At 35.7% G+C, this 13,688-nt stretch overlaps 1 protein-coding gene across 2 annotated transcripts in view; it reads right to left on the bottom strand.

Annotated features, from left to right (window-relative positions):
* SCN11A (sodium voltage-gated channel alpha subunit 11) overlaps positions 1-13,688 on the bottom strand; it is a 106,959-nt gene that overhangs the window by 80,733 nt on the left and 12,538 nt on the right. Inside the window, exons 2-4 of one of the 2 annotated variants that reach the window (XM_031952451.1) lie at positions 11,428-11,704; positions 9,307-9,425; positions 4,118-4,207 (exon numbers count right to left, since the gene is read on the bottom strand). In XM_031952451.1, the coding sequence (XP_031808311.1) occupies positions 4,118-4,207; positions 9,307-9,425; positions 11,428-11,703 (485 nt within the window). In that variant the 5' untranslated portion in view covers position 11,704. The remainder of the gene's footprint in view (positions 1-4,117; positions 4,208-9,306; positions 9,426-11,427; positions 11,705-13,688) is intronic. The other variant, XM_031952458.1, reaches the window with a different exon arrangement.

Genomic DNA, 13,688 nt, shown 5'->3' with positions numbered 1-13,688 from the left:
ATGAACTGCATGGTTGGAGAGGAGTCTTAACTTAGGGCAGCATCCTCTCCAACCCTTGCAATAATTGACATTGTTCTGAGAATGAGGCACAATAAAAAAAAAGGGAAAGCTACGGAGCAAGCTGCACAAGGCAGTAGTAGAAATTGCCTAGAAAAGAGAGCCTAAAATGAATACCTTAGAAGGTTGGAGCGTATGAGAAATACAGAGAAGAGAAAAAGACTGGATGAATATAGGTATGATGAATTAAGGAATGGAGTTCTCTAGAAAAGACAGAAAGAAAAGATGAATAATGAAGAGAATGAGAGAAATCTTTTTTGGAAAGAGGTAGAGAAAAAAATCAAATTTATAAAATTAATGAATGGTATTGATTAAAGGGGGAAAAAAGAAAGAGGAATGTACTTAAATATTTGAGAGTAAAAAAAGACGGAAGAGATGTATAACCAGATAAAATCAAAAGAGAAAATGGAACTAATAAGCAAAACTCCAAAGGTAACAAACAAGAAGAGGGGACCAGTGGTGAGGGAAGAAAAGAAAGTGGGAAGAAGGCCATCTTAAAAAAGATTAAAGTAAAATAACTGAAGGAACATACTATTGTCACAGAAAAAAAATATAACTTGAAAAACTCCAATATTAAAGACAGAATAAGGAAAATATAAACCTAACCTTCATAACTTTAAAGATTAAGAATTCTAATAAAAATTTAAAAGAATGACAGATCAGATAAGAAAGCAAAACACTATAATCTATTGGTTACAGGAAACATATTTTAAAAATTAATATACATAAAATATGCAAGGGATGAAAATGTTTTAAAATGCATTAAGTGATTTTTTAAAAAAGCAAAAGTTATGCAATTATAAGCTAACAAAACAGAAAATAAAAAGAAGAAATACTTTCAAAAATATAAAATGTTCAAATCATCAGAAGAGCAGATAGAGGTTAGCCTCAGAAAAAGAAACTGATCTAGTGTTTAAAAAAAAAAACCTTCCACAGCAAGAAGGAGAAACAAAAGCACACCCTGTTCCTATGGGTTCCCAGAAGAATTCTATCAAACTCCTAAAGAACTCTTAGCACCCAAATGTTCCAAATTATTCTCAAAAACTGAGAAAGAAAATACCCTACTGAAACCCTTTTATGAGATTCCAATACCTAAACCAAGAAAAGATAAACCATAGAAGGAAAATCATAAGCTCATATTGATGTGATTAGTGGCAGTGCAGAGAGTTGTGGACATCCCCTCTGGTCAGAGACACAGAAGTCCAATAGCTTCCTCCCAGAAGTCATGGAGGACAGTTTCAGGGTTCACCCCTGTCAACATCATTAATAAGTATTGACTGGAAAATTTTAAACAAAATCTTATCAGACTATAGTGATTTATCCAAGAAATTATTCCTTAGGATCAAATGGGCTTTATGACAGAGATGAAAAGATGGTTCAACATTAGGAAAACAAAAACATAATTATATTGAAAACAAAAACATCCAAAATCATCTCAGTAAGAAAAAAAAATCTTTGACAATATACAGTGCTCTTTTTCACACTAGCAAATAAACTTACAAAGAATAGTCATCAAAGAACCTCCATTAATATCATAAAAAAGTTTCTCTCAAAAAGCAAGCATTGTATTCAGTGGGGATACACTTGTGTAGTAAATATGAGAATGAAGTATGGGCACCTAATTTCTCCACTATTATTTGATATTATTCTGGAAATGCTAGCAATAGACAGAAAATGAAAAAGAAGATGGATAATGAAGAGAGTAATAGAAATCTTTTTTCAGAAAAGAATGGAAAATGAAATTTTAAAAATTAATAAATAGTACTAATTGAAGGGAAGAAGAAAGAGGAATCTGCCTGACTACCTAAGACAACAAGAAGATGAGAGGAAAAATAAATAAATAACAATAGATAAGGAGGAGATAAAAAATTTTCCCTGTTTGCTGACAATAAACTGACCATTCTTAGAAAATTTTAGAGAATTAGCAAAGATACTTACTAATTGAGACAATTAATAGTTTTAGCAAAATTGTAGACTACAAAATAAATCCTTAAAAACCAATAGCTTATATAACAACAAAACACAAGATGCAATAATCCAAATAGCTAGGAAATGCACAAAGTATTTGGGGCTCAGATCCCACTGAAGATGGAAATGGTAAACCACTCTCGTAACTTTGCCAAGAAAATTCCATGGACAGCATTAGTATGGTCCATAGAGTCACAATGTATCTGACAAAAATGAATGACTAAACAGCAATAATCTGGCAATATAAGCCAATCTGGCAATAATCAAAGCATACAAGATATGTAGACTCAATTCCAAAGTGTTCCTTAAAGAAATAAAGAACAGCCTAAAAATCTGAAGGAATATTTCATATTCATGGCTAGGTCTTGCCAATATAAAATGGCAATACTATCAAAATTAAATTACACTTTTAATGTTATAATCAATAAATTGATAAAAATGATAGTGAATTTCATTTAGAAAAACAAAAATATTTCAAATATCAAGGAAATTTTTAAAAAGAAGGACAAATGAGGAATAGTATTTCTAGAGCTCAAACTTTATTATTATAAAACATTGTTCGTAAAACCCTCTAGAATAGAATTGGTTTACAATAAAAGATTAATAGAACAGACTAGACAAAAGAGAATCAGAAACAATAGAACTTAATAAGGCAGTACTTAATAAAGTAGCAAACATATATTACATAGGAAAAAACTATCTGACAAAAAAGTTGGGAAAACTGAAAAGTAATCTAGCAGAAATTAAGCACAGACCAACATCTTCCACCATATTCTACAACACATTGCAAATGGATGTGACTTTAATATTAAAGATCACACTATATAATATTAGAAAAGAAACAAATGATATACCTCTCATAGTTATGGAAAGTAGATGTATGCTTAACCAAACAAGAGAAATTACAAAAATAAATAATTTTTAATTAATGCATCTAAGATAACAGGGAAATAATTGAATGGGAAAATTTTTTGGATTAAATTTCTCTATAAAGATTCCATCTCTAAAACCTTTAAACAATGTACTAAAATATGTAGATAGATACATAGTTAGATAGAAGTACATATATATAGTTATATAGAGAGTTTTACATATAGTTACATATTAAAATATATATATAGAAAACTAATAGCCATTCTCCAATAGGCAAACTCAATAGCCAAGTAGTCAAAGAATATGAACCAAGAATTTTCCAAAGAAGAACTTCAACGTATTCATAACCGTATTTGGTGTTAAATGACTTAGATCCAAGTTCTAACTCAGTTATCATTTGTATGACCTTGAGCAAGTCACATAACACAGTTTTCATATCAATCAAGTCTTCCAAAGGTATTTATTAAATACTTATACACCCAACAACATGTTAAGTGTCGGGACTTCAAAGACAAAAGGGAAAGTCCTTTTGTTCAATGAGTGAGATATAATATACATCTATAAGTATATCCATAACAAATACAACATGGACACAAGGGGAGCTAAGAAGAGACTGAATTAGCACATAGATAGATCAGGAAAGGCTTCATATAGAAAATGCATTTGAGTTAAGTCACCAAGGAAACAAGAGATTTTAAGAGGTGTAGACAAAAAGGAAGTATATTTCAGAGATTGAGACAGCCAAAGCCAAATAGATTTTGACTGGGTGCTTAATTCTGTGAAGTTTCAGACTGCTCTGGGTCAACAAGGAAAAAGAGAGGGAGTAAAAGAGGTGTCTATATAATCCTAAACTACAGAACACTACTCAGCATTTTACCTCAACTTTATCTTTTCATTCAATATGTACAATGAACTCCATACAATAAGTGTATAATAAATGCTTAAAACTGAAATTTTCCTCAAAGTTCAAATTTTTGTAAAGACAATTCATCAAAGTCTTGACTATTTTCATCTATGTTGTTTTAGAAGATTTAAATGCATTTGTGATCATATTCACTACCAGATCCCTATTAGATACAAAATCTTCCAGGAAACATGTCGAAATTTGTCCTAGAGCAAAATAATTCTCTGTTTCTCATCCCTTAGCTTTCTCTCATTAAATTATGGAAACAAAAACAGAAGCAAGACTAGGCGCAAGGAATCAAGGGGAGATACTTACTCAGCGTGTTTATTCGTTGTCTCATCTTTTAGGAATGCCATGAAGGCACAATTGACAATAACCGTGCATATGATGAACATGCTGAATAATGTGAACAATACGGTTAAGGAAGACGTGAGATAACATGTAAAGAACAATGAACAGGAACATAGTCAGCACAGCTCCCTTCAGTTCTTGCTCCTCTGTTCCCATGCAAGTTCTTCCTGGAGGCTCATGTGCTGTAAGGCACAGCTTAGGATAAGGAGGGTGTCAAGTCACCCTGTCTGGGCTGGCACTGCTTTGGTAAACACCTGTTCCCAATACATTTGGGGTTTGGACACAGGATCCAAACTCTCTGTCTAAGGATCTCAACTGCAATTGGCTTAAAAAGAGGAAGGTGGGAACCAAGACTCATACACATGCACAAATGTGTGGTACAAGGAAAAGAAAGGAAGGGAGGGGGAGGGAAGAAAGGAAGAAGGAAAGAAAGGAGAGAGGGAAGGAAGGGAGGGAAGGAGGGGAAAAGGAAGGAAGGAAGGAAAAGAAGGAGGGAGGGAGGGAGAAAAGGGTCCAAAATTAAGCCAATACCATAGGAGTGTGGTGGCTCCTATACCAGGGCAAAGCCTTGATTAGTCTACCCTAGTTTTAGCTTAAGAACTATTCAACTAAGGCAACAATTGCAAGTGACTAATTCTTATCACTCTTGAAAAAAGATCTTCCTCTTTGTTATCTTGTTCTTGCTTTCCTATAGCACTGTCCTTAAGGATTCATTGCTATTGGATTTTTATATCAAACCCTGAACTCTTGAAGAAGAAATTCCCTCCATTAATACAGGTTGTCAAATATTCTGTAATTTTTAGTCTTAAAAAGCTGCTTGTGACACTAAAAGGTAATGGGACTTGCCTAGAATCACAGCCAGTATCTACCAAAGGCAAATATAGGACCCAAAGTGACTGAACTCCAAATTCAGCTTTCTATGCACTACACCATGGTACTTGTCATTGTTCACTTGGCCCAACAATGACACTTTCCAGTGTTTACAATAAAATTCAATTCTTACCTATCCCATGAAGTTGACTACTCCAACCTTGTCTTATATTTCTCTCTCCCTTCCCCAACCTCCTATAGTAAATATCATATGGACCACACAAGGCACCCCTGGTCATATATCATTCTGTAAGATCCTATGTGAGACCTGTCAGATTGGCTAAGATGACAGGAAAAGATAAAGATGAATGTTGGAGGGGATGCGGGAAAACTGGGACACTGACACATTGTTGATGGAGTTGTGAACAGATCCAGCCATTCTGGAGAACAGTTTGAAATTATGCGCAAAAAGTTATCAAACTGCATACCCTTTGATCCAGCAGTGTTTGTACTGGGCTTATATCCCAAAGAGATCTTAAGGGAGGGAAAGGGAGCCACATGTGCACAAATGTTTGTGTCAGCCCTGTTTGTAGTGGCCAGAAGCTGGAAAATGAATGGATGCCCATCAATTGGAGAATGGGTTGCGTAAATTGTGGTATATGAATGTTATGGAATATTATTGTTCTGTAAGAAACGCCCAGCAGGATGGTTTCAGAGAGGCCTGGGGAGACTTACAGGAACTGATGCGAGTGAAATGAGCAGAACCGGGAGATCATTGTACACTTCAATAACAATACTATAGGATGATGAATTCTGATGGACGTGAATATGAGAGAATCCAGTTCAGTTTCAATTGATCAGTGATGAACAGAACCAGTGAAAGGACACTGGGAAATGAGTGTGAACCACAACATAGCATTTGCACTCTTTCTGTTATTGTTTGCTTGCATTTTTGTTTTTCTTCCCAGGTTATTTTTACCTTTCTAAATCCATATTTTCTTGGACAACAAGATAACTATATGACTACGCATATATATATATATATATATATATATATTGTATTTAACATATACTTTAACATATTTAACATGTATTGGACTACATGCCATCTAGGGAAGGGGATGGAGGAAAGGAGGGGAAAAGCTGGAACAGAAGTGTTTGCAAGAGTCAGTGTTAAAAATTACCCATGAATATGTTTTGTTAAGAAAAAGCTAGAATAAAAAAAATCCTATGTGTGCTACTTTATAAATTTTATAGCCTGCACAGGCAGGAATCATGTCCTGTTCTCTTGGCTGTTGCTATGGTTCTTTGCACAGGACTGAAAACACAGAAAGACACTCTGCAAATCTATTGGTTCATTAATGGCTTCCCAGACAATCTAATCCTACAGAATTCTTTGGCTAGTCCCTTGTTCTGAGTATCATATTCATCTTGCTGGCATCTTATAAATATCAGCCTGTAACATTTACCATGTGATTAGCCATTCATCATGTCACACATGGTGTCACTGTTTGGGGCACTGTCTAAAGGCAAAGTCAATTCCACTAAATTTTTCCCATTGTAGTATTCCCACTCCCTTACCCTCCTTATTCCCACAATCACTCTCCTGCCCATCAATCTGAGAATTGAACTTCCTCCCCTGGAATAATGAAAGCCTCATCTACCCATGCTCTCTTCTCTCATGCTTTCCACTAGCTTGATCCCCCTTCTCTTCATCAAACTCTGTCTTTCCTTGGAATAAAAGAATTGAATTTCTAAAAAGCAAAAAATAATACTCTTCCTACATCCAAAAAAGATTCAGTGATCTCCAACAATCCTCTGGAAAAATAAGGAGGATCCCATGGGCTAAAATTCTATAGAAAAAGTCAACCTAGAATGAAATTTTTAATATATAAAACAAGTAAATCTGATAAAGAAAAATTAATAAAGCCTAATGCAGATTTATGGGGAACTGATTAATTAACTTCATCTTTTAAAAGATGGGCATGGGAGGTGGAAACAAAGATAGAGAACGTGGGACAAATATATGTCATGTCGGCATGACAGAATCTGTAAGAATAGTGTTAGAATTGCTAATGCCCAGAATGATCTAAGACTACAAAGCAAAGAAAGAACCAAGAAAAGGTCATTTTTCTTTACCTATATCAGTGAAGAAAAAATCAAGGAAAGGATGGGACCCTCTGCTGAGATGGACAGGACAAGGACAACTATCAGAGAAAAAGTAGAGCTTCTCTATATTATTAATTTTTCTTTTCTAAGCCAAAGAGAATGATTATTGGAAGGGAAAAGACTGGGAAAAAATAGCTAGGCAACTGATAGCCTAGAGCAGAGGCCACTCAAAATTCCCAGGTGCTCCCAAAATCAGATTAGAATGTCACTGGGAATGGTTAACAAGATAAATCAAAATGCAATGGTAATTTGTGGTTTTCAAAATCAATAAGCAGCTGCAGGGATCTGTTTCTATTTGAGTTTGACACCACTGCTCTGTCCCACAGTTTGGGGAGTGGCCCCAAGCTTACTTGACTTCATTTACAACTACTTTCTAGACTTCTTCAAAGCTGTCTCCTCCTCACCAACTGCCAAGGATTCCCTCTGCTCTCTGCTGTCTTCCTCTAGGAGAAAGTCATCTCTTTGAGGGAGAGATTGTCTTGTTTGTTTATATTGCTTAGCTCACTGTCTGGCACATGGTAAGAGCTTGATAACTTAAACAAATTCTTTTTTCCTCTTCTTCCTCATCTTTCTACTCCTTTCCTCTCTCTCTCTTTCTCTCACTCCCCCCTCTCTTCTTCCCTCTCTCTCTCCTTCTCTGTAAAAAAAAAAAAACACAACCACCTAGATAAAAGTAATCTTATAGTTGTGAAGTTCAATTTTTAACCCAAATATAAGATTTTGTATTTGTAGAGTGTAAGATTTTGTATTTATATTTATCTTATGATGTTTAGCTCAACATTCTTAATTGTCATGACCTTTTTGGACTCTGATAATTAATGCATGCATTAGTGATGGCCTATAATTTTGCCTCAACTGCAAATTTTCTAAGTATATCATCAATGCTTTTATCCAAGCTGCTGATCAGATGTTAACTAGCACAGTGCTAAGGACAGATCCTTGGGATAGTTCAGCAAAGACCTCTTTGCAAGCTGATATCAAATCATTATTGGGAGCTAGCCAATCAATCAATTTTGATTCTACCAGAATAAAATATCATCTTGTTCACATCTCTTCCTCAAAAAAAAAAAAAAAAAAGCTTAAGAGTCTTTGTCAAACACTTCACTGCAATTTATGTAAACTATATCTATAGCATCTCCCTCACTTAAAGCAATCTACTAATATTGACCAAAAAAAGAAAAGGAAATAACATTAATCAGATGTGATTTGTTTTTGATCAAGTTATATGGAATTTTGGTGATACCTTCTTTTCTAGATTTTCCATCACCATCATCTTTAAAACACTGTAAAATTTGACCTGTTTCATTTTGTGGAAATCAGCAACATTTGCCCTTTTGCCTACCCATGCTAAATCTACCATTTGGTTCAGGTTTTCAAAGATCACTGGTGGGAGCTTAGAAAATCTAGCTCTTTCAGTGACCAAGGATCATTTTGGTCATCAAACTCTGGTGACTTGGAATTCATCAGGCTTCACTAAATGCTTTCTTAGTCTTTCTTGGGGGTTCAACTCATTCCTCATTTGTATTCTGTAATATAGGAATAACAATATCACCTCCCTTACTGAATGTTGGAAGAATCAAAATAGAGATAATACATCTAAAGTGCCATATAAATGCTATCTATGATCACAGTAACAATGACATTTTTTCCAATGCAAAAATCATTCTCTTTGACAAGGAAAGCAGAAACAAAATAAAACCTGAATAAATATGCCTTCTCTATGTTAAGTGTTAGCAGTGTCTCACTCCCAGCAGTGATCCCAATATCTCATTGATTACTCCTACTTTCCCCAATATAGCTCCAAGAAAAAGAAACAAAAACAAACAAACAGGACATTTTGTTGTTCTTACACTAAGAAAGCAGATATGAGAGTTCTGATCAAGCCTGATGCAGCTAATACCAATATCGTAGAAAACTGTTTTGAGATGTTTTTTAAAGCCCACTTGGATATGAGTACAAGGCTACCATGATGAAATTTCCCGACCTCTGGCTCTATGTTATATGCAATCACATGACTTACTTGACTGAAAATTCATACTTTGCACCTGGATTCTCAGTTACCCAGTCCTATGGAGTTCCTGATGATGGCACATGGCCACCCAGTTAGAACACCAGAGGTGATATCTGACTAGTAATGGAGGCAAGGAGAGAAAGAAATGTTAATGAAAGGATATGAATGAACTGAGACGTAAATGGCCAGTCTCCTGACGGCATTAAAAGGCCCAAGAATGAATAAGGCGGGTTTGGCACTGAAGCGGTAGATTGTCCTCTTTTTGTTCAACACCATGAATGTCTGAAAGACACAAACAACAGGGATTATCGGTAAGGATGGAGTGATAAAGAAAATTAAAGAAAGCACCAAAAACCTTCTTAGCACTAGATAGTAAGAATACATGATTAATATGGAAACCGAGATTGGGCACAATTTCATTTCTTGACCATCCAACCTATAGATGTGATCCCAAGAAAGCATCAGCTTTCATGTGAAGAATAATCACTCTTTGATCAGTCTTTTGAATCACAGAGCAGGAAGTCAGCTTGAGAGTCACATGTTCCAGCTCCAAATTCTAAACAGAACTACCCTATCTATTCTGTTCTTGAAGTTTTTAAGGAAAGTAGTTTCAAGATGTCCCTCAACAACCTGCACCAAATGCTAACTACTGCTAAGAGCACATGTCCCTTTCAGTCTAATCTAAATACTTTTGGTAACCATCTATTTCTACACTGAAAAGGGGTAAGGATGTTAATTTATGTATTTTTAGTAATATTTCCTTCGATAACTCACTGTCCAAAAAAGAAACTCATGATCTTCTTTCCAAAATAATTCCCTCTGATTACATAAAATTTAAAAATTTTGCCAGTCAAAATTAGAAGAAAAGGAGGAAATTGGCGGCAGGGAGAGGGACTCTGTAATTTCACTGCTAATGATAATTATATCACATATATAATATTATGTGATATGATACATATCATTATATATTATCTCAAATATATAGGAACTGAGCAGAATTTCCAAGATTAAGAAACATTCACCAAATGATAAATGATCAAAATCTAGAAACATTTATATGAAGTGATGCAAAATGAAATGATAGAACAGGAGAACCATTTTCACCATGATAACATAATTGGAAAACTAATCAATAATGAGACTTAGTAACTGACCAATACAATGATCCTCCACAATTCCAAAGAATTCATGGTAAAAAAAAAAAAAATGCTGCTGTCCACCTCTAGATAGAGAACTGATGGAATCATAATATAAACTGAAGCATTTTTTGGTCTTTTTTCTTTTTTAAAAATTTTTGGCTGATATAGAAATATTATTTGCATGACTTCATATGTATAGTGGTTATTCCATTTCTTGCCTTCTCAATGAGTGGAGAGGGGAATAAATTGAAAAAAGAATTTGGAATTAAAAAGAAAAAAGAAAATTGAATTTTTAAAAATCACTGTGGCTGAAAATAGTTATATTTCTTTAGCATTTTACCATTTATAATACACATTTCTCTTTCTTTTACATGACACTCCATCTTTTGGGTGTCTCCGGAATTTTACATTGGTCATATCCTATACATGAAATGCTCTCCCTCCCTATATCTGCCTCTGAAAATTCCTAGCTTGCTCCAAGTCTCAACTCAAGAGATACTTTCTTCAGGAGATCTCTTCTATTCCCACAGTTGCTAGTACCACCACCATTAAGGTTAATTTCTATATAACCTGCTTTTTATCTTGTATATGTATGCTTATGTACATGTTGACTTCCCCATTAAAATGTTTTCCATCTTTGTGTTCTCAGTATTGGGCACATAGTAAAAACTTAACAAATACTTTCTGATTAACTGATTGAATAAAACTATGAAAGAGTCAGGACAGGTATTATTATCTCCATTTTATACACAGCAGGATTCTGAGCCATCACAATTTTTTTTCTTCCCATTTTTATTTAACTAAAGGCTCTGCTGTTTTTCTTACAGTTTTCTCACTTGTAAATTTTTTACCTCCAAAAAGAAAGCTATGAAGCCAAAACTAAGAGTCTCAGTCTTATGATTCGCAATTTAGTTCTCTTTTCACCAAAACTAGTGACATTTTTGCTTCTCTATCCTCCTTTATTCCTCTATTATTAGCCTAGATTTCCACCCCAAGAAACATCCCAAGAAGAGGGGGCACACTCCAAAACTAAAAAGATGATGAGGAGAACCCCAAAACCACTAATTCCATAACCTTAAAAATATAGCAGGGATAGGGAGTCTTTGCCCTAACCCCTTTACCCCTAGGGCTCTCCCTTGGCACACCTTGTGGTTCACATAGAAAGGGTCAAGGTCTTCCAGAGGCTTCCCCACAACCTCTGGAGGAATGTCCCCATAAATCTTGGGCAACTTCCTGGATACTTTTAGGTCAAGCTGAGGCTGAGGAGGGGTTTCTAAAGCTGATGGCTCTTGGGCTTTCTTCTTCAGTTTCTCTGCGGCAATAAGTTTCTCGATCATAAGCAGGGAATCCGGAGTGAAATGATGGAAGTTGCGAGCATCTGGGAAGATCACAGGGCAGGCCATCTTTTCTTCTATTTTCATCCTCGAGACAAAGAGAAATGATGCACTGAGGACTCAAAGGTAAAATAAAACATGATCTACCCACAATATGGAATGCCCCCAGGATAAAAAGACAAGAAACAGCTAGGAGAAAGAATTTTGTACATATGTTTTCTGATGAAATTCTTATATCCAAAATCAATAAGGCAATACTTGTGAAAGTAAGACCCATTGGGATCATTTGTTAAATATTCAAAATATTCAAAAGTTCTTGACTGAGTTCACCTCATGGTTAATGAACATTTTCAGGTGAGTATATGCAAAGCACTGATATGTCCAATTTATTGTCTTCCGCCCTCCATCTACCCCTGTTAAAAACTCCCCTACATCTGTCAAAGTTGCCATAACCTTTCCATTGACCAAGCCTAAGCTAGAATCATCCTAGAATCATCCTCAACTCCTCACTGCTTATCCCTAATCAGTGACCAAGTTTGGTTGATTCTCTCTTCACAGTATTTTTTCTCTCCAGCCCCATTTCTCCCCATTCACATGGTCTTCAAAAGCACCCTTTCTTCTACATTTCCATCTCTAAGAATCCCAAGTCTTCTTCGAGACTCAACTAAATTGCCTCCATCCACATGAATGAAATCATTTCTCAATCCACCCTCCCACCCCCTACCCCAGCTGTTAGAGCCTCCTTGTCACAAAGCACTTCATATTTATTTTGAACACACCTCCATGTGCACTGGAGGATTCTTCACCCTCAATACTTAGTTCTATGTAGTCAGGAAAAATTTTAGTCTTTTTTTTCACATGCCCAGTGCCTCCCAGCATTTAATAAATGGTTATTATGGAGTTATTAAATAGCCTCCTAATCCACCTTCTTGCTTCAAGTCCCTCCCTTCTCCAATCCAGTCTCCACTCAGGTGCCAAAGTGATTTGCCTAAAGTGTACATCTGACCTCATCACTTCCCTATTGAAAAAAAAAGTCTTCTGCTTCTCACAAGCTGATTCTAATCTACCTTTCTAGCCTTATTCTTCCTTGCTCTCCTTCGTGCTTTCCCCAGGTGGGTCAAAGGAGCCTGGTAAGGGATCAGTGCATTCCAGGCCTGTTGGCCAGCGTGCAAAATTCCGTCTCTTCAAATTCCTAGAGCCATTCAAAGCTGAGCTCGTGTCACCTCTTATATAAAACCTCTTCTAATCCCCCAGCTGCCTGAGCCCCCCTCCCACAATCTCGTATTTATTTTATGTTTCATATATGCTTATAGTCACATATTTTGCTTTCCTCTACTGAATATGTTTAAGCCAGAATCTGCTTCCTCAATTCTTTTTGTCACCAGCACCTAGCATAATGTCTATCACATATTATTGTTTTTCAGTCATGTCCAGCACTTTATGACCCCATTCGGAGTTTGGGGTTTTCCATTTCCAGCTCATTTTACAGATGAGGAAATCGAGGCAAACATATTTAAGTGACTTGCCCAAGGTTACACAACTAATATATGTCTGAGGCCAGATTTGAACTCATGAAGATGTCTTCCTAATTCCAAGTCTAGCTTTCTATCCCCTGCATCACGTAGCCACCTGTCACGTATCAGAGACTTTAAAAATGTCATATTGATCAAATGATAAATAGTTCTTCCCCAAAAATTCTCAATAACCACCTGAAAATTTTTCAAGCTGTCTAATAGTCAGAAAATGCAAATTAAAACAATTCTTAGACATCAGTTTTTAATTAAGCGATGCTGAGGGTGTCTCTGGAGAATAAGCACATTGGTGATGAATCTATAAAATGGTCATCTATCAACAAATGTCAATTTGTGGGAATGCAAAGTCCCAAAGGCAACATGGAGTTGCATTGTAATGGAGGAAACCACATAATGCACATGTGAGTGCATAAAATAGACTGTTCTAGAATAGAATTATAGAAGGATCTGGGGAGAAAGATATTAGCTTCTGGAAATGAGCAGAAATGTCTTGACAGAGAGAAGGTGATCCCTGGTCTGAGCCTTGAAGAAAAACGGAGA

Source organism: Sarcophilus harrisii, chromosome 1, assembly GCF_902635505.1.
Source record: "Sarcophilus harrisii chromosome 1, mSarHar1.11, whole genome shotgun sequence".
Classification (NCBI taxonomy): domain Eukaryota; kingdom Metazoa; phylum Chordata; class Mammalia; order Dasyuromorphia; family Dasyuridae; genus Sarcophilus; species Sarcophilus harrisii.
Note: the sequence above shows the minus strand (reverse complement) of the source record. Positions and strands in the feature narration are given on the sequence as shown.